Below are 23,122 nucleotides of genomic sequence, written 5' to 3' on the forward strand. Positions count from 1 at the left end.
ATCACCATTTTCTGGTATTAATTCCTTCAGGCAGAAGGAAACTAGTAAACTTGAGATTGTTTTTTCTCTATTAAAGACAAAGCCCCTAAATACAGAGATTCTTGACCTTTGCACAATAGCGGAAAATGCAGCAAGTTTAATCACTCTTCATCAGGAGGTTTTTTTTTAATATTACTCTTCTAATCTCGAGTCTTATGATTAAGTTGATTCAGTGATTTGAGAACTATGAAATCAAGGGAAAAAATGACATCTTGAAATTACCTGATTTTTGATGCTAAAAGCTTACATTTCCACAAACAAAATTAAATAGCTGTAACATAAATCCTTCTGTGGTAAGAAGCTGAACATGCCAAAATAATTTCCTTCTTACCTCAGCCTTGCGTATACTCTCTCTGGCTTCATCTATTTTCTGCTCCAGTTCTGCTCGGGTTTGCTCAGACATCACAGGCCCATGGCATTCTAGCTCTTCAAGTGTCTGTCAGAAATAAGAAAAAACACCACAGATGTAGTAAATGCTAGCAAGCCATTTACAAGGTAAATATTTATGACAAGTGAGGGAAATTATTGTTTGATTAGATGCTGGGTTGACCAACAATAGTCCACTCCAGGAAAAAAGATGATGACCAAGGCAAAACACTATTTAAAAGCACAGTATTTCACATGGAAATTCCACTTAGGGGAACACTTCAATATCTTCACAAAAACATGATATTGTGGTATGAATCAACTCATCTATATGTTGATAATTAAATATTTAAAATGGGTGTGTTGCTCTGCATTTCTATCAGGATGAAAAAGAGCATCTTAAACATGGAGAGAGAAGTTGCTAATGGTAGCCTTGCTGTAGAGGAAGCCAAGACAGGTTTCCTGCATTTGCAGGAACATTATGTCCAGAGGAGAATTTGCTGAATCACAGAAGACACTTTGGAGTTTCTTAGGTTCATGTACATGTTTGTTGACTGTACAGATGAAAAATAACAAAAGCATGTGACTGCACCAATCATCACCAGTTGTCTGCAAGTCTGTGCCTGGTTCAATGACTGTTTATGCATTTTGTGTTAAATAGTCTTTGGAGAAAGAGTAGAAGGAGCATCAGGTGCATTTTCCTGAGTAGTTTGAGGAATGGCTCAAATCTCTAAAGACTAAAGTGGAACTAGAAGCCAGGTCCCCCACTTCCTGGGCAGCCGCTCATTGAATATTACAGATATTGTAGTATAGACTCATTAATTGAATTTAGTCTATGCAAGTTAGGCTTAGTATGGCTAAGCATGTGAAACACATGTTTTTAGTCAGAAGTTAGCACAAGAAGGTAGCTTGAGTCTGAACATTCTCTCTCAACAAGAGCATGAGAGCCTTGATACAGATGTTTAAGGAACTTGGTGACCCAAGGGATGCACTTCTACTGGCTGATTTTATTCTCACTCCTAGGCAGTCTCAGCTGCATTCCAAAATACAGCTACCTGAAGCCTCAGTTAGGACACCCAAATACAGCCCTAGGTTCTTCTATGTTGAGCCACATACGTAGAAATAAATTTATCAATACAGTCTTAATTTTGTGTCTTCACATTAGATTTAAGTGCATATTACTCGTGGATTTTCCTAGTGTTGAGAAGACTTTTGATATCCAATTGAATATATTTTTTTCTATGGGTAATATATACATGATATAGTGGAGGTAGGAGAATCCTTGAAACTTTAGTTTGAACAGAATGATGCTGTGCAGAATAGAGGTAGGTCTGTAAGTTATTTGCAGTAAAGTAGAAGCCGTAACTTCAGATTTGTATGGGAATAACAAAACATATCGATGAACCAAAAAGTTTGAGAGGCTGCTAACATAGCCGTTTGAGTGTATCATATTGAGAAAGGCTAAGATGAAAATGGCAGGTTGCCCAGAGAGATAACAGGACAAAAGTAATTCCCTAGTGCTTGCAGCAGCTCCTCTTTCATGCAGCGGGGAGCTGCAACAAATAAAATCTGTAAACGAATGTTTTCCTAACCTACCCGCTGACTGTGGATGATGTTTTTGTGCTCACGGGCTACCCGGGTAGCCCATTTCCGAGCCTCCTTGTTGAGGCTGTGCTCTTCAGTTGTTCCAGTTTCCGATTCCAGTTGTCGACTCTGGAACAGAAAACAAGAGAATGAGTCATGACATAGACCCGGGGCTAATTCTGTAGATATGATGATATTTAGTTACAGGATAACTTTATATTACATTTATCAGCCTGGGATCTTGTTTCATACAAAACAAGAGGTTCAATTAAAACAACTCTCTTCCTTATGAACTTTGTGATGGTACCATGTTGTGGAAAGCCAACTACAAAAGCAAATCAAAGTTCACAAGAATTCACAACTGTTTCAGGAAAATCAGCATGACGGTGAATAGCAAACACAGTTCTACTGCAATGAAAGGCATTCATGATGAATAAAACTGAAATACTGTTTCACCCATACAACGTATCAAAGAAACAAAGGGTAACTAGCCAAGGAAGTCACCTAATTTCTAAAGTGAACATGCATCATAGGAAGCAAAGATGAAAGGTTAAGTGTGATCCAATGGGCCATTTAGGTTCATTTTTTGTAATTTGTGATCAAATCATAATGCCATCAAGCATTTTAGAATAGCACAGCAATTTCTGCCCCAAAAAATTGTCTGCAAAACAGCAACTCACATTTCAAGTGACATTTTTTGATATTGTTTCATCTTATGCCTGCTTTTATTGTGTCAATAACAACAAAAATTCTCCCCCTCATGAAATTCCAACTAAACCAAGATGAAATAGCTCTCTACTGTCTACAGATTGAACAGAACACACTTGAAACTCTAAAAACAGACTTCCCAGAATTTAGTTACAGAAATCATTCCCAATCTTTCTATAATTTCCCTTAGTGCACTACCCAGTGCATTTACATATGCATCTCAGTGTTTAGGATGTAAATCGGTCTCCACCTTTCCACTAAAGCAGGCTTCCTGATATTCCTTCTATATTTGTGGCTATTGTGTACACATTTAGCACACCTATACTGCATAAGGATAACTATTAATAAAGATTCATGGAGAGAGTCCAACAAAGGGCCATGAAGACTGGAGCATCTCTCCTGTGAGGAAAGGCTGAGAGAGCTGGAACGGTTCAGCCCGGAGAAGAGAAGGCTCCGGGGGATCTCATCAATGTGTATCAATACCTGAAGGGAGGGTGCGAAGATGATGGAGCCAGACTCTTCTCAGCAGTGCCCAGTGCCAGGACCAGGACATGGGCACAAACTGAAACACAGGAGGGTCCCTCTGAACATCAGGAAACACTTTTTCACTGTGAGGGTGACCAAGCACTGGCACAGGTTGCCCAGAGAGGTTGTAGAGTCTCCACCCTTGGACATACTCAAAAGTCGTCTGGGCACGGTCCTGGGCAACCGGCTCTAGACCAGATGACCTCCAGAGGTGCCTTCCAACCTCAACCACTCTGTGATTCTATGAATTTTTTTTTTATGAGCCAGTCTCATACTCTTCCCATCAATAAAATTAGCTGTGAGGAGACATTATATTCACCCCACCTTCCCGGGGTGTGCTCCTGGCACAACAGAAGAGATTCTTACAACAGACATTTCAGTGGTTTCTCCAATTTAAGTTAATCAGTACTCTGAAGGGGATCCTCAAGAACAACTCCTTTTCCTGGAGGACTTGCTGACTCATGCACATCTCCCTCCCGAGACACTCACAGCAGCCCAGAGCCACCCTGCATTCTTTTTTATCACAAGTCCTCTTCAGGCTGATATAACCTTGCACAACCTTTGAGATCAACTGAAAAAATCCCCTTACAAATTATCATTCAAGAAGAGAGAGTATGCTTAGTGCTGCTCAAAACAAACAGAGACTGCATATGCATGTGTGAAAGAAATGACTGTTTCATGAATTTCTCACTCTGTGGTTCAAAAGACAGGATTTTTCTTCATCAGGTGTAGTTTGAAACTAGAGAAGATTCCACAAGTATGCAGAAGTTGTTTAGGAAGGAGAAATTCAAGGTTAGGCAGCAGGAAAAGGGTAAGCAAGAGAGCAGAAAGACAAGGAATTATTTTCAGGTTAGGTGAGAGGCCCTCAGCAGATGCAGAAGAAGAGATGGTGTTATCAGGTATTTTAGCTGGCAAAGTGGTACAATTTGTGTCAAGGAAGGAAGACAATTTTAATACCAGCATTTGGTACAGACTGTAAAGTAAAATCAAGAGATACCAGGAAGCAAACCGAAGTGATACTGAAAGCACAATTTTTAAGCCTTTAGATTACGCTGCCCTCATGGGAGAGGCAATAATACTAACTTAGGCTAACATCCTATCAGAGGATTTAATTGAAAATGAGGCAAAAATTCGTTCAGCTTGTTATTTTGTTCAGCTAAGCTCCTTTTCATCAAAATTGAATCTGGCCTTTATTCTTATTCATCCTCTTATTACAAGAGAGCTGGGGGTAGTGGATTCAAGGGGTTGTGAAACAGATGATTTCCAATGGTAGTGGCAAGCGAGGGAAAGGAAGACAACCCCTACAGACACACACACGCACTCCCACCACAGGGCTCTGAAATATATCTAATGGTTCAGGAGACTCCTGGGCCACTTTCTGCCTCTATTTCAAGAAGCTGTAACTCAGCCAAGATGCTTGCAGTGCTTCAACTTGACCCTAGAGAATGCCTTAAGGTATACATTAATAGACAACAAAAGAGGGGCGGAGGGGAGGTAGCATCCCTGTGCTCCTCACAGTGACCAAAAAAAACCCCAAACCCAAGAGGCTTTTACAATCTAGCATAAGATGTCAAGGTATTTTAGCTCAAAGCCAGAAATAAACATTTCCATGAAGTTCACCCACTGGAGTGGGACAGAGCCGCAAAACCTGTGTTAATGGTATTTTCAGAGTAAAAGCAATTGTTAGACAAGACATAGAGCAGCCAAGAAGAGGAGGAGGTAAGCTATAAGCACATGGTTAGCTCTGGCATGAACAGGTAGGAAGGCAAAGCTGCCTCCCAAGCAAAGAACAAACAGGTGCAGCTCTCTACACCTATCCCCTCACTTAATATTTCAAGTTGGCTTTTGCCTGCTTTTATTGAGGTGGCTTTATACGATCTTGTTTCTCCATTACTGTTCGACCTCTTCAATTACCTACATTAAGCTACTCCACTAGGTCATTGCAAAACGTAAAGAGGACAAACACACTGATTTATTTAGGCACATCCAGTCCTTAAGATAACATTTGACCTCTGGTTTTTTTCCCAGCTTATTGGAGTAAGCATTTTTGTACAGCTTCTTCCACAGCTTCCAGCTGAGTCTTAACAGCTGCAAATCTGAGCAGAATCATTTGACATTGCCTCTCCCCTACAAAACATCTCATAATGAATTTTCAGTGTTCCCATTGGTCTTGCTCCTACATAGTATCTCATTTTCATTAAGAAGGAATACAGACTTCTTTTCAGTTGCTTGATAACCTTCTGCATTATCCCAAGTGTGTTTTCGGTTTTTAATCTATTTATCAAAAGCACTTGACCAGAAAAATGAATGCAAACTTTGTGGCTACTCCTAAGGGCATACTAAAAAAGAAATGAATTGTTATTGGATCAGAGTGGTTATATTAGTTATTCATAAAGCAGTATTGTATCCAAGCAGACCTCACCCTTGCTTAAAGGTCGGAAAAAACCAACATAAAAATGAGGTAATAAAAAGAGTTGGGGAGAAACCTAGAGCTGTGGTCTGAGTGGATACCAAAAATACAGGCAAAAGCAGGAGACAAGATCTAGAGGCAAAATTTAGTCTCCTGGGGAAGCAGCTGAAAAGAGGGACTCCAAAGCTGGACAAAACCAGAGAAAGTGGTGGAAAATGCACAGCCTGAATACTTGGCTGAGAAGACAGTGCAAGGAGAAAGGTTTCAAACCCGTCAGGACCTGGAATGCTTCCTGAATAAATGGAGCTGGTATGCCATGGAGGGACTTCACCCGACCTGTAAAAGACCGTGCTGCTGGCGCTTAAGAAGGCTTGTGAAGGAAGCAGAGGAGCAGTAGCAAGCTGACTGGCATGGAAGAATACACACTTCAGGAGGACTTCAAGGATGACCTGAGAAGTCTGTATCCTCAGGTAAAGATAGGCTAGTGGGGTACATCAAGTAAGAAATGAAAAACCCACTGCCATTTAAATAGGTATGAAGAAAGGAGCTAAAACAGAGATTTATCTGCTATAGACATAAAAATCAAAATGGGAGGAAAGGTGGGGGAACTGAAGTATCTGGTCCTAACTTGATTTACTAAATTAAGCGCTTGCTTAAGTGTTTTCAGGACTGGAACTTGGTGGTGGCAAGATGTCCAATGACTCAATTTAACCTCTTCCCAAAAACAGGGAAACCAAAACCGCTTACCATGGCCAAGGAATGAAGGAAGAGCCAAAAAACCTGAGCTAAACATAGATGGACATTCTGCCGTTCTCTAAGGGTTTGGATTACAGCAAAAGCAGTGTTTAGTGCTAAAAATTCAATCAGTAAACCAACTGAAGTACTAGATGACTCCAACCAGCTAAAGAGCTTAGAGGCTAGCAATGCTGTTTCTTAAATTAACAAATGCATTTAGTCTGTAGACACATGTCGCTTCTCCATTTTTGTCTGAAATGTTGTTGCAGGTGCAGAAGTTGCCTTATGACAGGGACAAACAGCTTGCATTCTCTTATTTATGCAGTTATATCTGGATGCAGATGGCACATGTACAGTCTTAAGAGCAAAAAAGAAGTTGGCCCTTGAGCCTAAAAGCTCCTTATTTTTGTAGCTGAAGACCAAAAATGTTCACTTCAACACAGGAAAAAAGCAGTAACATTTATTGCATGCAAATCACCAACACAAAACACACCTAAAAATCATAGCCATTTCTTCTAAAGAGCTGAAAACGAGATGTTACCATGCCAATGTTGAAAAGCAAGCTCAACCTTCTGATCAACACTTCTAGGGAGGAGGAAGGAATATGCATGACATTTTTCACACAATTCACAGCTAAACACAGCAGTTATAGGAACATCGTGAGTCAAGTTTGGTGCTCATTTTAGTCTATTATTCTAGAACAAATTTAATATTAGTTTAGCCGAGAGTGAGCTAGGACTGACTTGCGCTTCAGTAAATTTTCAATGTTACAAACAGGACAGCCCCCATGTTTAAAAATAAAGATTATTTGCATGCAGGTTTTTTTTTCCACTCAGAAGAATAAAAAAGGACCTACATCCACTATTAATAGGTTATGTAAACCTCTGTACATATGTTATGATAAAGCTAAAAACAAACCAACCTACTACTGCTGCTTTATATAACCACATTCTGCTTTTTAATCTAATAAATTAACATCTCACAGTGGTGAGTGCTGGGCTGCAGAAGGATAAGGAACATCCTATCAGGCAGGGAATAAAGAAAATAATTTCATTTAAACTTATCACAAGAAAGATGGTTCTGGGATATCTGAACAGAGAAAGGGGATCCTGGGACTTCTTGACATCACCTGGGCTGAAATATAGTCCCACCACGATTGCATGTTTTTTACTAAAAGCAAATAGCAAAATTTTCTATAGCAAAATATTTAAATCCCAACAAATACTGAAGCTATTGTCTGACATCTGGTGTAACTGAAACTCTCCTTACTAAAAGTACCCATGAAAGGAACAGTTGTACAGCCATATGTATGAAATAATTTATCCAGTTGGTTTTTAGGGGGCTGTTTATTTTTAATTCTGGTTCAATAATTATTTGGGGGGATCACTGACCATTAGCTAGAAATCTCCTCTGAAACATACTATGCACACAGACTGTTGTAGCAGCTGATGCCAAACTTGTTAGGATAGGGTTACTGTAAAGGTTGTAGCTCTGTTTCTTCCCAGCTCTGGGGTTTGGGGTTTTTTTGGAAAGACTAGAATCTTAAAAGTACTAGGTTTTGTTAGATGTCAGTGATTAATACAGCTTCGTTGTTCCTACTGCCTTATGGTTTTGTATTAAGCACTTTTGTTATACAGCAGAGATTAAAAGCCACAAATATTTTGTTGTTGTTGTTTTAATCTTATATATTTTTAAAGGTTTTTAATCTTCTCACCGAAATTAATTTTGAAATTAGAGTGCAGTACATTTTCGTTAGTGTACTTACATTCTCACCCTCATAATTATTGTCATTTGCCTCAGCTATCACAGCAGCTGCATTCACATCCAACTTTTGCAAAAATCTATAGTGCATTCTAATATAACTAGAAATACAGAAAAATTGCTCTCATTAGGCAACCAAAGGAAAAAAGAGTACCTTTTGAATCAACTTTGACACAAAGAAATTGATTTCATAGATATTTTCAATGCAATATAAACAAAGATCTATTTCTTAAGTGGCCACTTCTTTCAAGTATGACTTCTGCTCTCTAGTCTCACTGTTAGAAATTATTCAGAGCTTTGCTTCAATAGTGTTACCTGACTGTAAAAAAAAGAATACTAACAGTGTGCTCTTCAAATTAAAATAAAATCAATTAAGTAGTGAGCTAATTTCAGCTCATTATACTTAAAGTAAATCAGAAACAATGTTAACATTCAACCTAAGGTAAGAGAGCTAGTAACTCTAGGGTGTGGACTTCCCCTTTTCTTCAAACTAACCTTTCAGCATCAACCTCAAATATGAGTATTGTATCTCAGACCTTATTTTACCCATGACTGGGGAGGGGGGAATTAAGTAAAATTGGTTTTAGTCATGTTGGCCATGCACAAGACATGTCAAATTATACAAGGAATGTACAGCTTTGCCAGGCTCCCACTTGTATCTGCTGAGCATTTCTTTACCTGAATGGCTGTATTTCTCCTCAGCAGTAATTCGTAGTACTTTAGACACTGATAAAATTGAATAATAACTTTCTTCTTTCTATTTAGCTTAAAAAAGTTATAGTTAAAAACAGTCACCTTACTCTGTTCTGGTATTAAAAGCAGAGGCTACTCGAAATACGAAGTAGTGCATTCTCTGAACTTGTTAGTTTGGGCTAACTTACATGAGGGATTATTTTGCACTAGCAGTTTATATTTCATGAACCTTTTTTGTATTTAAATATTTAGATCAAACATAAAATATTTATATTCAATAATTGTAAAAATAGAATATGTTATTTAGAAAACAAAGGAATTTTAAAATATTTAAACATATTTAATACTAAGTAAGTTTTTAATATATTTTAAATATTTAAATAAATTCAATAATAAATGCTGAAATGTGTAAATACCTCTGCCTCTGTATGCATGCACAGAAACCTGCTAAAAGTAGTCTGACAAAGTAGACCTTGACTGAGTCCTGATTCCTATTTACACAGTAATTTCTACTTACTTTGAAACCCCTGAGCACTTGCTGAGCTGAGAAAACATGCCTTGCCACAAGCAAGAATGATGTCCTTTTGTAAGTATAGCTTACGTAACTTATATTATATAGCTTAATATAAGCTCCTCAGAAATTCAAGATACTCTTCTGCGTATGATAGAGAAGTGAAATTCTTACAATCTATCCATAAAACTTGTATATCCAAGTAACAAGGGGTGACCCTGCAAAACCTCCCACCGATCTTACTGAGATGTTGTTTTACTGCAAATTACAGTGAGAAAAATATATTTTTTTCATGTCAATAAGCTGTCATACAATTAGATTTGGCTACATTTTTTACTTGCGTGCTCAAACAAAACAACAGCATCAGTAATGTACAGGGGAAACTATAGTCACAGGCAACACGTACATAAAAAACAGGAAAAAGACAGCAGAAGTTTAGTGTCAGCTTTTTGTTGCCATTATCCTCCCGCACTATGGACATGCGTTTTGTTGTCTGGCTCATTTTCTCACATGATAACACGCGATTCAAAGAAAAAGAATCTTTTCCAAACAGGAAACAGAGAAAAGCTGGCTAATTTCCTTTATATTTCACCCTGTTCTTATTGCTAGGGCTTATCTGTGAAGCATGGGGACAGTATGTTTTCAACGCAATAGATTTCTATGGACTTAAATACCATTTGCCTCGTGGGAGGATGTTTGATGATTAAACTATCACTACACTGAATATAGCAGCAGCCTCTGTGTAAGGTCAGCATATGCTGACTGGTTTTTCTTGTGAGGCTAAAGGTATTTCAAAAGACTCTTATTTTTTCCATTTTGCTATCCGTAAAGGCCCAATCCGTTTTGTGAATTCATTTATTAAAAGGATTAAAGCTGGTTGGGAATCTATCAATGATTTCTTACTGTTTCCTTAAGGGAAAATGGTTTGTTTTAAAAAAATTTAAGAACTTTTTTTAAAAAATATGAATTTATGTCAGTCAAAATTAACCAAGACACTGAAAGAATCTGAGTAATTTAGTAACATGAACAAATGTACAAAGTCCAAGCTCAAAACAATTTATTACATAATGGAAAACAGCTGATAGATGCAAAATATTTTTGTAGTGGCCTTCTCCTTTGTGGACACTCAAGAGTCCACATTTCAGCCAGTGTTAGTGTGATGTTGGGAAAACAAAAATCCTGAGAATTTATAGAAAACCATTTCATACCTACCTTTCTTAGGAACAGTCTCTTTTGGAGGCTCTGACTGTGCACGTTGAGAGTATTTTGAAAGTAAATGGAGCTGTGGGCTTTGTACCTGACTCGAGGATTGCATGGCAATCCATTCTGCGTTACTCTTTGGCAACAGCTCTCCCCTCATAAAACAAAATTTTGAGATGGACCATGTAAAACTAGAATTTACAAAAGCATTCAGTGTTTTCCATGTAGGTGAGTTCCACATCCATGTTGTTTATGACATTCTTCTTGCCTACAGTACTCAAAATTTCATTCCAGTAATGCTCCAATCTTTGACCCCAGTCACAGTGGATCAGGTGTTTAGTTTGAAGGGAGGCCATAATTTGTTCTTGGAAAAGGTTAATATTAAACATTTGATTAGATGTATTAATCACTCCGCTTATATTTCTTTCAGTGTTAGTCTTCAGTGTGAAAATGATCATGCATAACCCACAAAAGCCAACTGATAGTCTCTGCAGATCATCTACAAAGAGAATATGTGGCAAAAGAATGCTTGATATTTTTTCTTCAATTAAATGTTGTTCAATTAATTAGAAAACATACAATTTCTGACAAATTTAAAAGCCTGAGCAAAAGCCCTCATTCTCTTGTACTTATCGATTAAAAATGGTGAATGTGTAACCTCCAATTGACAAGGCAGGATCCTATTAGCTGAGCATAACTCTATGGATCATAAAGAAGCCTGCATAATTTATTTATTTTTGTGAAAACTGGTTACAGCATAAGCAACTAGAAGCTCAAAAAATGCAGTGCAATGAAGAAATGCAGTAATTCTACAGCCCAAGTGGGTTAGCCAAGTAAAGAAGTCACTGCACCTGAGGTACTGAGACAGCTTTAGACATGAACGACCCATTCATTGCCTTCTAAAAAGCTTCTGAAGTTGAGCAGTACAAGCAGCGCACGTGTACACTGTCAGACCACACAAGTGCCATGTCAAAGAATCATGTAATTTTTAATGTTGTGGAGTTTAATAAGAGTGAATTACAGTTCTTTTTTACATGGGGATAGCCCTCTGGAAAAAGAATAAAATTAAATTAGTAATAGGAGTGCATTTCATCAGTGCATACTAATAGCCTGCAGTTGTTATACAAGCTTCCCCATTCACATTAGAGAAGTAACCAATTATACACATCACTATCTTGAGCTGTGAAATTTTAATTCATGCCCCCAAAAGATTAGAATATCAATTACAAACGCTGTGCAAGTGCAAAAGATAAGTGTGAAGCTGATCCCCACAAATAACACAGTTAAATTGCTTTTTCCTTCTTAAGTCTTATTGTGGAAAAAGCTTTTTTTTCTTTTTACATATATATATATATATATATATATATATATGATGCATTCTGTTGCCACCTCTACACAAGTGTAAATTCCGCATCCCGAGCCACATGCATACTAATAAGGTCACAAACACCAAAGTCTGATTGTAAATACTACCTCTGCTATAGTCATTCTCATAGCACTGACAGGTGAGGGCTCAATATCCACCAGCTGAACTGCATTAAAACTCTAGATGCAGAGATTGCACAAGGATGAAAACACACAGCAGCAAAGGTTAGAAAGGCAGGGCAAAGACAGTTAGAAAGATTCTGCTCACTGTATTAAGAACAACCCAAAACTTTAGAAATAACCGACTCTATACAAAGGAGCTGGAAGAAAAATAAAAATCACAGTTTGTTAAAATGGAAAGACAAAGGAAACGGTGTTATAGGTGTTGGTATGTCTGGAAAAATCACTCTTGCGTTCTATTAACAGGGTTCTTGAATTTAATCACCTGAATTGGAGATCAAGACATCTCCGTCCAAGTCAGTTTACTAATGAATTCAAGTAATAAAAAGCTGCACAAGGTTAACTTTTTTAAAGATCTAGACTTATTTTAAACTTATTTCTTAAAATAGCATTAGTAAAGTCGGTGAGACATCAACAATCCACTTTTCCTAAAGTGCTGTTTGGAAATGTATTTACATACTATGATTTACTCAATTTTAATGTCATTAATACTTGCTTTGGAAGCAACACATACACCAAAATAATATTTTCTGAGATTATTTTGGAATGCAATGTTTTAACAGTATTCTTTCTAAATCAATAATTTCTTATATGTACCTATAGGTATTCCTTGAGCAATTTAAAGGTACACAGACACTTTATTTGACATAGCATCACACATGTAACCCAGTATTAGTGAATTTTATGAGAACCTTACCAGCATGATAAAAAGCTAACAAAATGTAGTAAGAATTACGCTGAAAGCAGAGAAACACAGGACTGCTAGTTACAATCTGGAAGCAAAAAAAGATTCTGCTCCTCTGTGGATGATGTCGAGCCTGTTTGATGCTTTTGTTATGATTACCCACCTACTGCAAGCAGAGCTGGTGGAATCAGGCCACTTGCCCTTTCTTTTCCAAAAATACAGAATGAGGTTAAACCAGACTGGGATACCTGTGAGCACTATTCTCTTACCCATTTATAACAACATTCTTTAAAATAGAGCAAGAACAAATAAATCAAGGAATTCAGCAGGGTTCTTACAGTGTCACTGTCACTTGGTTGGAACTGGAAAGGCTGCGGTTTGTGAAACACAGAGTTCTCCTGTAAAAACAGCTGTAGATTGTAATCCCGCACCACCTAAGAAAATAAAAAATGGCATTTAGATTCATTATTTTGTAAACTTGAAAACATGTTCTATAGTAAAATTAGTACAGTGTTTCAGAGACCAAACCTGCAGCAGAACCTTGAATGCAACAAAAGGAAATACAGGACCTGATTCTGGACAGTACTACCCGCAGTTATTGAGAAGTGACTGGCAGGACACACACTGGGTGACAAAGACCTAAAATATACCTGCCATTAACCTACAAAAAATACCACAAATTCAAAATGGGGGGAAAAAAGCCAACTACCAAGTATACAGTACGTGGTGTCACTACCATAAATATTTTCCTCTCCTCTTGCGGATAATTTCTTGTGCACGATTCTTTCTTAAGCTGAAACGTCTTATTTTTTACACAAATTACTAGTTGCAGGAGCTGAAAAGACTATTTGGAATAATGCAGACAAAATCAGTTACAAAATTCATCTCTTTTTATTAAATGGCTTTCAGAGAAAACTCTCAAAGCTTGCATTTTGCTAAACCAAAACTACTTCAGCTACTAAATTTGTTTAATGATACATTTCAGATAGCATGACACATATCCCTAAACAAATCTCTTATGTCACAATTTACACATATTTACAAAGAAAAACTCAGTGATTGCAATATGAAAAAATAGTATCACTGGCTGAATAACTAGAGAATATTCACTGCTTCAATTGATGAAAATGCGTAAATAGCAGCATGAAATTATAAAAATCTACTACCAAACTGAGGGTTTAAATGTACAGATAAATAATAAAGATGGTATTTATCCAGAAATAGCAGCAGCATTGTGTATGACCAAGAATTCTGAATACACTGTATGCACAATGGTAAACACAACATGTTCTCTAACGCATCAAAATGTTGATGCTTGTGTTAACGAAATACTGAACTGTAAAAAATTAATCTTCAGTTAAAGAAAGTAAATAGTCCTCCAGGGCCAATAAGGCACTCATTTAAAACAGTAAAGTACATAATTACTGCGCCAATTTGAGCAGTTGTATGTAAACACATTCAAATGCGTAGAAAACATACAGAGAAGGCATACAGGGAGTCTATATCAGGAATTCCCATAAATAGAAATTCAGAACATACTAAAGAAGGAATCATCTGCAGCTTCAGATGATGCTCAGCACTGACCATGGCATCAAGATCATTTATGTTAAACAGCTCCAGCCTTCACATGGTTCTCTAGATGTACGTGAACACCGACCGTAGCGCACAACTCTGTGCCATGTCAAATATATGTAACTATTTTAAACCAACTTCAACTAGGAAAAACCCCAAAGTGTAGATACTGAGGACGTGAAAACCTACACAGTTATTTTAATGCAATAAGCTTTCACTGTAGACCTCTAACTCAAAAGCAACTCAGTTCTTCAAAGAGAAACCATCTTTACAACACTCATTAAGAAATTTTCCCTCAAAGCAACAATACTTAGTTATAAATGAGAACAACTGTTATCACAACATGAGACTTGGAAGAGTGTGCAAGTCCACTAAATTAATACCCAGGAGCATTTTGCACAATATATTTGACAATTGTTAGAAAGAAAATAAAAAGACTCCTGAGCAGCACAGTAGTCTCAGGATTAAGCAGCAACTTTTCCAGATGGATTTCCAGTTATTCAGAAATGAAGTCAACGTTCTCACACAGTTTCTTTATGAAGTCAATGTCAATTGACATGTTAAAATAGACTTGAAATCAAATGTTAAATATATACCACATGCAGAAAGAAGGATAGTCAGAGACGCACATAAATGAAATTATTTGTCCTAGGTTGGTGAAGCTTCTTACCAGAAACATCACAGAAATGTAACTCAAAACAGCAAATGGAATTTCAGAAAATGTTCCAAAGAAAATCAGATTTTTTCCATAAGAGAAGTGCAAGAAGTACAAGTCTTGACTAAGACTGTTCAAGTGAAAAGGAAGTTAAATGGCTTTTTCATATGCTCAGTGTCAGAGGGTAATACTTCCTTGATGTGCCAGAGGCGTGACATGGGTCACCCCAACCTAGCAGTAATAAAACCTCCAAAGCTGCAAGAAATGATGCTACGATGAACTGGGAGAAACCTTCATTTTATACAGAAAAGTTGTTTTGGAGACGTTTCCCTCCATCTGCATTAGCATTAGGTGACTGACAATCTCCTAAGCAGCTGAATGCAACACAGTCCTGCCCATCCAAAGCAGCCACCTCCGGCTCTCTGACATTCAAGAGGTAAGCAGGCACTTCTGGGAAGCAACTTGTCTCATTCTAAAGGAAATACGATTTAATTCCATCCTGTAAACAGAAATACAGTCCAGATGGAAAAACGAAAGCATTCCTACCAATGATCTAAATGTCTTTTCTAAATGTAGCTTGGCAAGCTTGTGATCTTGTACTTTAACAAAGAACAGGTGAGGTATTAAAAAACCCCCAATAAATATTTAAAATCTTTGCTTTGATGGCAGGCTGTTTTTTATCCCAAATTACTGAATTGCTAACAAATTTGTTACATGTTTAACACTCAAGCTACCTCTGAAACACATGCATAGCTTTTGATATAGAGTTTCTACTCCGGATTCACCTCTTCTTTTTGAGTTGACTGATTCCTGCAACATGGACCTACAGGAAATGCTGAAAGTTCAAAAGAAAGGATGAGCAAAGCCCCCATCCGTGGAATAATCCACCAATTAATGTGTTAGTATTTCAGAGCAAGACACACGTTTTCAGTAGTAGTGTAATACAAATTTTTCTTTTCTGCATTCTTGAACTGCAAGGAGGGAAGAAAATTGGTGCCGATGAGCTATAAACCAGTTGTAAAAATCCTGTTCAGGCCTGACAGCTGTATTTACATTTTTTTCATTCTCCAGGCATTGTACTAACTTAGTAAAGCAGAAACAGAACTATTTTCCTCAAACATACAGCATGACGTTGTTACTGTGTAAAATAAGCCAGACCTGCAGGCTTCTGGCCACACAGAGGCTTGCTAACACAAGCTATCACAAGCTCAGCGCACACAAACATACGACGAAGGTATTCCTACGCAAATGAGCTGTTTAGTTAGCTCAAAGTCCCAGCCAGGCAGCACTCCAAGTATTCTGAACACAAAGGATTTAAGGCAATATTGAGAAATTGATTATGAATATGAAGACATCATATATAAGCATATTTAGTTGAAAGATTCAAACCCAGCATTTGCGGGGAAGATATTTTAAGCCAACCTGAATGATATACACCAAGGTAAATTACTGAAAGTCCTTTTCCAACCGAAGATAAAATGGTATTTGCATTATCTTTATATTTGCTGCCAAGTAAATTCAAAGACAAGCTAGCATGAAGCCAATTTTTAATCCACTCACTTTATATCTAATAAGGTGCGAGTTTGTAGGTAAGTAAGGAACGTGTTAAATATGCTTTTTCTACCTAAGTCCCTGCATAAATGAGCTCTGTTTCTGTGAGGGTGGTTAAGGTAAATGTATAAAGGAATATTATGACTGCACCGAAGCAGCTCGTTTGAGCTCAATGGCAATTATATTTTTTTTAGCCTGACAGATGAATTATTTAAGTATCAAATTATCTTGGAAGCCATCACGTATTTCTGATTCTGGCTGCTCGACAAAGCAAACAAACCACGTCTATGACAAGACTCTAATCTGTTTTCTGTATTTGCCATTCTTAATTCAAGGGAGAAAACACGGTAATATTTTGTTTTTTAAGTTGACAGTCAATTATTAAGAAATGATCCAAACAGCTTCCCAGGGCTTTACTGTGATGGATGACTAATGTGGTTCCAGATTACACAGTGCAGAACTCTCAGCTGCAATTTCTCTTTCCAAACATGCAGAGTGAGTATAACTGAGCATCTCTTGATCGCTGTTCTCTAAAGATCTTGTACTGTTTAAATGCACTCAAGAGAATGCAATCTGGGTGGCAATAGGAAAAACTCTCCCCAAGAAAACTGTCTCGTTTCTTTTAACTTAATACCACTCAGGAGTAACCAAAAATAATAACCCTTCAGTTTTGTCATTATTTTGGAAGCAAATCTTAAGCCTGGGAACTTATATATGCTGTAAGTATTCAGTTACAAAGGTTCATTCAGTTAAAACTTACCCTGCTGGAAGTCTCCAGTAAAAACTGGAATGTGTTTTGTACAGCTTGGCATGACTCTAGTTCAGTCCGGCTGAATGCCATTAAATAATCCTTAAGGTGATCATATACATTTCCATCAAGAGCCTGTATGAGGGAAAGAATTTAAGAAAATTAAGAAAAGCAGTAGGTACTTTTGTATTCATGTTTAGATTTGCAAGATGCTCATACAATTTTTTTTAACACATATTCATCTATAATTATTAGCCTGGATAGTGACAGGTGGATGTCTTTCATTTTTGACAAGGGAATGACAGTGCTTTATTTCCATTAGATGGCACTACAGAGCACTGTAATAATATCACATTATATTAAATGATTTCCATCCAGTTGTGTAATACAGCCATAGCAGAACAGTGAGGTCAGGTTTGGATAAGTGAATACGCTCAGGGAGATGTCATTTATGTCAAGAAAGGGACCTAGTAACTCTGAGGATATGGGGCTTCTACAGCCACAGCACTCCTCAAGTCACTGTACAGCGCGCCAAATGACATTACCGAGACATTCAACATCTGTATGCTTCAGATACACAGCTATTTGCTTACTAAAAACCACTGACCAAGAGCTGCCATTTCACATAAACACAACATATCCCTTTTGTGCACAGAAATACCAAATACATAACAAAAATTTATCACAAACTTAGTAGTTACCAGAGGACAACATCAAAGTTCAATCTCAAAAGCCCTGTTGTAACCCGAGCCATAAAATCACATCGCATGGCATACGTTACACGTAGGTTTAATGCAAGTTCTGTATTAAACATGTACGATTTTGCAAGTGACTGACACTTTCCTTTAAATATTCAACTCTGGATATATTTAAATATATATTATATGTATTTTTCAATATACCAAATTTCACTGAGAGCCATTTAAAGAGTATACTCATTGAAATAGTGTATACCACATTTCAACAGATTCAAGAATGCATTTCTATATAAAATTGCATTTGATTATTTAAATAATTTTGAAAAGTCAGAGGGGGGGGAAAAGGTGAAATTGTATAAGCCTTAAGAAATAGTTTCTGCCCCAGCAAAATCAAGCCCAACATTTAAGACGAGGCTAACAGACACATGTAAATCAGGGAAAAATCATTCAGAACTTACGATGAACAGAAAAGACTTTCCTCCCGCAAAAAAAGTTTCAGCAACCAACAGATGAAATTAAAACTTAACATACAGACATCCTCAGTGAAGGATGCTTTGAGGAAAATAATAAAATTGTGTGACCGGAATTCTTGTGTTCAAAATTTTATATCCAAAATCTACTTTATGCTACACTATTTTCTTCATCCTCCACCTACCAAGACTAAAGTACTTCCTAGGACAGGCTGATTTATTTCCTTCAACTGTAGACATTAAACCTGCCTCAAACTTGCTAGCGCAAAGACTACGGCCAGCAGAAAACAGATAGGCCGCCATGCCAAACCAGCAGCAAACATGGGAATTTCTTTCAAGCCACCACAATGTAGCCGGCTCACTCAGCCATGCTGCCAGCTCCCCGAATCAAAGGCCGGTCTCACGGGGTCAGCAGCCAGGGCAGCTACTTGAGGCCCCCAGCGACGGGAAGGCTCTGTTAAGTGAAGGAAGACGCACTGTATGGCTGGGAAAGAGCTATAGGTTAACTTCTCCAGGCTCTTACGACTTATGTCAGCTCCACCAAACACTCCGTTAAGCATAATTAAAAAAAAAAAAAAATTCTTATTAAAAGAATTATATAATATGAGCTTAGGGCTGGGATGTTCAACTGATAAAAATGTCAGGAAATTCCCAACCGCAAATCCATAAAAAACCCACAGTGATACACATATGCAAACTTCAGTTCTTGGCTGCCTTGGTATAGGCACAGCTTTACTGGAATTCATCTTGCAATGCACATTTACTTCATAAGGCATAGTCCTAGGTTAGCATGAGGATTTTAACACTTCGTGTGCTTTTATAACGCTAAAGGGATAAGACCTCAGTATCACAGTTGTATGAGCACGAAAGTTACCATCCCATTTCAAGGGCATTTTTTTTTTCCACATCAAACACACACAGTCCCAACAGCAGATCTGTCTTGCACTTTCAGGGAATACAAATGATGTATAAAATTGCTAAGACTAGTTGTACTCTCGGGAGAATTGCTGCATGACGATGGCAATCCTGAAACTCCCCCAAAACAGAACTTGCAGACGTTTATGATCAAGCATATCTGTTCCTAAACCTTTTCAGATCAAACACCAGGCTGGAGTGCAACTCTGCTAATAAATGTAAATAAATAGCTTAAAGTTGGCAAAGCAATTATAAATGCTCAGTTTGCAAAGCAGCTGTGATTTTTTCATTCCAGTATGCTATAAACAAGTATTTCAGCGCTCGCTCCCCCTGCCTTCGTATCAAGCCCATATGTTCTTTTTATGTTAAACTCAGCAGGAGGGGTTCATGTCATTTAACTTAAGACTTCTACAGTGCAGACATCTACATCAGAGTTTGTCACTCTAGGTCCTTTTTAGAGTCAATGGAGAGAAGTTGGTACTTCTGTGGTGTGATTCACCTCCCTCTAAGATAGATGGCTAAAATAGGTCAGATGAAACGCAGCATGCTAAGTGCCTATTCCTCTTCACTGACCGTAAATAGCGCCCAGACAATTAGCTTAGATATACACGTCTACACAGGGGTCATATAAAGCTGAGCGAGATGAAGCCCATCGCAACACGTGTTTCTTCTCTGCAACTATTACCTACGGAGCATTAGAAATTAATTTATCTACAGTTGCCTTTTGTAGTTCTAGGAATATAAAAAGATATATAATATTAACTTTGTTATTTCCCCACTCCTCTTGCAATGACCACAGCTCTGAAGTTTTGTGCTGAGATGCCAGAATATGCCCCCCCAAGTGTGATATAGAGATAGATGAGAAAGATAAATAAGAAAGAACATCAAAGTGTGGCAAAACATTAGGAAGCATACAAATCTGTCAGCATGTGAAAACTGCATTACAGCCATTCTCCTTTCATTAATTAAAAGTGGTTTCAATATGATGAAGTTCTTAAATACTGATGAGAGCTGCCAGAATTGAAGTTATTAAAGTCAGTGCAATACAACCCAGGCATATTTGTCAGCCAAGTAAACCCACAGCTAAGCGTGCAGCTCCAACACATGCTAAAAACCTCATAGTTGCACAGAAAACGTGACATCCCATCAATTACAGGATTAGAGAGCTGGTTGGTTACAGTTGCTTTCAATGATAATGTACCTATTCATTCTATAAAATGGTAATTATTATATCAAGCTGGATATGTTAATATTAAAACAGAAGACTTGACTTGCTGAACTACACAATACAAATTAACATTCATGTGGGATTTTATAATCTGAATCTCATTTACTTACAAACACTCTGACCCAAACCACTGAACGTATCAACTTAGGTTTGAAATAAGAAGTCTTTTCAAAATTTCTGATCACACAACTTGAAGGGGAAGCTGAAAAAAAATTTTTTTTACAAAAAAATCCAACACACATTATTCCACTACAATGGCTTTTGTTCTCTTTCTGAATCTCAAAAGATTACTAAACCACTTAACTGTATTAAAATCAGACTGAAAAACCTGTCTCTTTTTTCAGCCTCAAAAGGAAATCAAGGCTTTTTTTGAAACAAAACTGGCATCAGAACTAAGATAATATAAAGTTAAGTACCACAGAATTACAATTTCCAAGGATAGAAAGAAGTCAACGTTTTTTAAGAAATAATTTTTTTACCGTGGAATTGTCATACTTGCAAAACTACTTCCCCACCTGAGTCCAAGCTTTAGAAGATAAAGGATGAAATTAGACCTGAGAAGAACCAAAACTGTTAATGAAGGCAATGGATACACAACCAAATTAAAGAGTATTTTTATAACAAATCCTGTACATTAATTCAAATCAATAAAATGATGTGGGAGGGGGGCAGGACAAGAACATTTTTCTGATTTCAACATAAAGTTTCAAGTATAACATAGCACAGTTTTCCTAGGAAAAAATTTCAGTCCCAGTTCAGATCACCATTTTAAGGAAGTTTTTCTTTTTAATTCAAGAGAATATATTAAACATTTTAGGAACTTGGATGCATTGGCTTTAATCATTCTACATTCTATAAATACTTCCTCAAAAGCAAAGATGTAAATAAAACTATTTTAGACATTGTTAGTACATTTGGTTGCCTCTGGGACATTGTTCTTAATCTAAGATGATAATGCGGAAAGTAGAAAAGACACTGTTGAACGTATCATGTTCGTTCACGTAACTTGCTTCCAGCTCTCTTCACTAGAACAACTACAGGTCTCAGTCACGCTCCATTTAAAAATTACCATTTCAGTTTCTTAGAGCAGACGGAGAACAAGCTAAACTACTATTTATTTTTTACTTTAGAAGACTCATTCCTTCTCAAATCCCAAAGAAAAAATGGAAACTATGTGACCCATGCATAACACAGACCAGAGTCGTGCAAAGCCACCAAGGCAAGTCTTCCATTTTATCTGATTTATTTCTGAAATATTCCTGTTATTCTATTCATGTTTGTCTTGCACAGAAACTGCTAAGCTGTGCTGAAGCTCTGCATAATATTTTTACAGTTTAAACTCAGGTGTTCAAATTAAGCCTCTCATTTAGAATCTGAATCCGCCACGCACCAAAACCTGGACCTTACAGTACTAAGTTAAAAAAACACAAGTACAACCACACTTGTAAAGCCAAGTGTGTTTTCACTGACTAATTTACACTAGCCTCATCTGAATCATCACTGCCCAGAAATAATTATGTATTTTGAAACACTAGCATTTATATTTTTATATATTTTTGAACTCTCTAACCCTCACTGGAACTCCACTCTTTCAGTAAGATGACCATCGTAGATCACATTAAGTTTTCACCCGTAAACATCCATCCTTTTGTGAGTTGATGCAACTCAACAGTTTACCTGTGCTAATTTTGCCTATGCCGAGCATTAAAAACCTTGACAAATACTTCGTAAGCTGCTACCACTTTGCCGGAAACAATATAGCTGATGTTGAAGGCAAAGAATTTCCTTACATGGGTGGAGGTAACAACAAAATTAGACCTAACCCTACCCCACCCCGACTACAGTCTGAAAATGAAAAGATAAGGAAAAGTTTTAAATGAACTGAACAAAAATCATTGTGTTCATGGAGTGATAACTTTTCTATGAAGTCAATGGTATTGCATCACAGTAATTTGACATATGTTCCTGTTTACTAATCATAGCAAAACCCCTAAATAAAGAGAGATCCGTATCATAGATGCTGCCTTCTATCTATTTTAGGTAGCCTATTAAAAATGAAAATTAAGTTCTTATTCTCATTTGGTTTAGAAACCCTGTTTTATTTATCCCTGATCTGTTTTGTTTTTAAAACAACCTGTAACCCATTAAGAAAAGGGACTCTCATTTTTCATCCGTATTTTCTGTAACAGTACTCCAAACTTCTTCTTACTTAACATTAAAAAAAAAAATATATAAATTACATAACAAGCATGCTGAGTAAAGCTTTTTGAGTGTTTGTGTTTAAAACTTATGCCTATAATCCATTAAATAAACAGTGCGATCTCACGGATGGTACAGTCTGGGAATTTTCAGTTGAATGATTTTGGTAAATGAGACTCCAAGTGTTTTAATTTTTATCTGCAAATACCTCAGAATATAAAAAGAAAAGGTTGGGGTAGGTACACTAATAGCTGAATTGTTAACAGGAATTATTACTATTAAGACATTAGCTTAAGTGTCTTTCTGGGTCTATGAGAGGTTAAG

At 37.2% G+C, this 23,122-nt stretch overlaps 1 protein-coding gene across 3 annotated transcripts in view; it reads right to left on the reverse strand.

Annotated features, from left to right (window-relative positions):
• Nucleotides 1–23,122, reverse strand: part of FCHSD2 (FCH and double SH3 domains 2) — a 162,924-nt gene that overhangs the window by 23,980 nt on the left and 115,822 nt on the right. For 2 of the 3 annotated variants that reach the window (XM_069808636.1, XM_069808637.1), the window contains exons 9-13: nucleotides 17,301–17,423; nucleotides 13,101–13,196; nucleotides 12,006–12,077; nucleotides 2,002–2,118; nucleotides 371–475 (exon numbers count right to left, since the gene is read on the reverse strand). In XM_069808636.1, the coding sequence (XP_069664737.1) occupies nucleotides 371–475; nucleotides 2,002–2,118; nucleotides 12,006–12,077; nucleotides 13,101–13,196; nucleotides 17,301–17,423 (513 nt within the window). The remainder of the gene's footprint in view (nucleotides 1–370; nucleotides 476–2,001; nucleotides 2,119–12,005; nucleotides 12,078–13,100; nucleotides 13,197–17,300; nucleotides 17,424–23,122) is intronic. The other variant, XM_069808638.1, reaches the window with a different exon arrangement.

The sequence above is a fragment of the Haliaeetus albicilla genome, chromosome 20 (genome assembly GCF_947461875.1).
Source record: "Haliaeetus albicilla chromosome 20, bHalAlb1.1, whole genome shotgun sequence".
In the NCBI taxonomy this organism is placed as follows: Eukaryota; Metazoa; Chordata; class Aves; order Accipitriformes; family Accipitridae; genus Haliaeetus; species Haliaeetus albicilla.